This window comes from Hippocampus comes, unplaced genomic scaffold (assembly GCF_001891065.2).
Source record: "Hippocampus comes isolate QL1 unplaced genomic scaffold, H_comes_QL1_v1.1 scaffold270, whole genome shotgun sequence".
NCBI lineage: Eukaryota > Metazoa > Chordata > Actinopteri > Syngnathiformes > Syngnathidae > Hippocampus > Hippocampus comes.
In genome coordinates this window covers 668,546-670,312 of record NW_017805631.1, presented here as the reverse complement: position 1 = coordinate 670,312, position 1,767 = coordinate 668,546, and the positions used below count along the sequence as shown (strand labels likewise).

General features: G+C 47.5%; 1 protein-coding gene across 1 annotated transcript; it reads right to left on the bottom strand.

Annotated features, from left to right (window-relative positions):
* Positions 1-96: 96 nt before the first annotated feature.
* LOC109522806 (classical arabinogalactan protein 4-like) lies at positions 97-939 on the bottom strand. Its single transcript, XM_019881617.1, has 2 exons — positions 840-939; positions 97-537 (listed from the first exon to the last, which is right to left on the bottom strand). The coding sequence occupies exons 1-2, from the start codon at positions 876-878 to the stop codon at positions 97-99; spliced, it is 480 nt and encodes a 159-aa protein (XP_019737176.1). The 5' UTR covers positions 879-939.
* Between the last annotated feature and the right edge of the window lie 828 nt (positions 940-1,767).

Genomic DNA, 1,767 nt, shown 5'->3' with positions numbered 1-1,767 from the left:
GCTTTCTTTCAATATGCCTTTTAATGTTTTTCTTATTGAACATAATACGGCAGATGGGACATTTTTGAGTAATCTGTCGATGACGGATGTTTTTTTTCATCTGTCCACCTTGCGGTATGGGCATTGTAGGTGGCGAGGCACTGTGTGGGGCAGAAGGCAGCACAGAGGATGCAGCAGCCCATGGCGCAGTAGCAAGAGGTGCAGTGGAGAGTGGGGCAACAGATGGGGCAATGGATGATGCAGCCACATCAGGCAGCACAGACGGTGGTGCATCAGCAACGGTGGGGCATCAGCAGGTGGCGTAGCAGTAGAAGGTTCAGCAGTAAAAGGTCCAGCGGTAGAAGGTCCAGCGGTAGAAGGTCCGGCAGTAGAAGGTCCAGTAGTAAAAGGTCCAGCGGTAGAAGGTCCAGCAGAGGATGGGGAAGCAAAGGGATGGGCAGCGGTGGGTGGGGCAGCAAAAGGTGAGACAGCGGTGGGTCGTGGGGATGCAGGCGCCTTAGCAGCAGCAGCAGAGACCATCAAAGCAGGGTGCTTTTCCTTACACATGAGAAGGTGATTTATGAAGGGTACCTGGCAAGGGTACCCGGCGTATTATTATTCCACGGCAATAGATGCAATGAAAGTGCAGTTTTGGTCGGCATTGTAGCCCACATCTATGAATGGTATACCCTGTAATAGAAAATAGAGCTTAAATGATTTAAATAATCATTTACAATTATTATAGACAACATCTTTACAAATGATCAGCTACAACAGGTCACTGAGTGATTGGTTAGGAGCCATCCAAATAAAAATTATCTATACTGTGACTCACACAAAATTGTGTCTCGCAAACTTACTTTCATGTGATACTGCTCGGTTAAAATGGCCCTCCACATGGTCCTTTACCATGCAGTAGTATGTGGGTTTAAACCATGCAGGCTGGCAGAATGGACAGTGGTACATACTCTTTAATGTTTTTCTTATTGAACATAATACGGCAGATGGGACATTTTTGAGTAATCTGTCGATGACGGATGTTTTTTTCATCCGTCCACCTTGCGGTATGGGCATTGTAGGTGGTGAGGCACTGAGTGGGGCAGAATCAGGCAGCACAGAAGATGCAGCAGCACATGGCGCAGTAGCAAGAGGTGCAGTGGAGAGTGGGGCAACAAATGGGGCAATGAATGATGCGGCCACATCAGGCAGCACAGACGGTGGTGCATCAGCAGGTGGCATAGCAGTAGAAGGTCCAGCAGAGGGTGGGGAAGCAGAGGGATGGGCAGAGGGATGGGCAGCGATGGGTGGGGCAGCAAAAGGTGAGACAGCGGTGGGTCGTGGGGATGCAGGCGCCTTAGCAGCAGCAGCAGAGACCATAAAAGCAGGGTGCTTTTCTTTACACATGTGAAGGTGATTTATGAAGGGTACCCGGCGCATTATTATTCCACAGCAATAAATACAATGAAAGTGGAGTTTTGGTCGGCATTGTAGCCCACATCTATGAATGGTATACCCTGTAATAGAAAATAGTGCTTAAACGTTTTAAATAATCATTTACAAGTATCATAGACGACACCTTTACAAATGATCAGCTACAACAATTCACTGAGTGATTGGTTAGGAGCCATCCAAATGAAAATGATCTATACTGTGACTCACACAAATTGTGTCTCGCAAACTTACCTTCATGTGATACAGCTCGGTTAAAATGGCCCTCCACATGGTCCTTTACCCTGCTGTAGTATGTGGGTTTAAACAATGCGGGCTGGCAGAATGGACAGTGGTACA

What these genes read in the sequence shown, in the direction of transcription:
- LOC109522806 (XM_019881617.1), bottom strand. Translation starts at nt 878, where the DNA reads ATGTGGAGGGCCATTTTAACCGAGCAGTATCACATGAAA. An exon ending in CCGAGCAGTATCACATGAAA is followed by an intron (nt 538 to 839) that starts GTAAGTTTGCGA and finishes CTCATGTGTAAG; the next exon opens with GAAAAGCACCCTGCTTTGAT.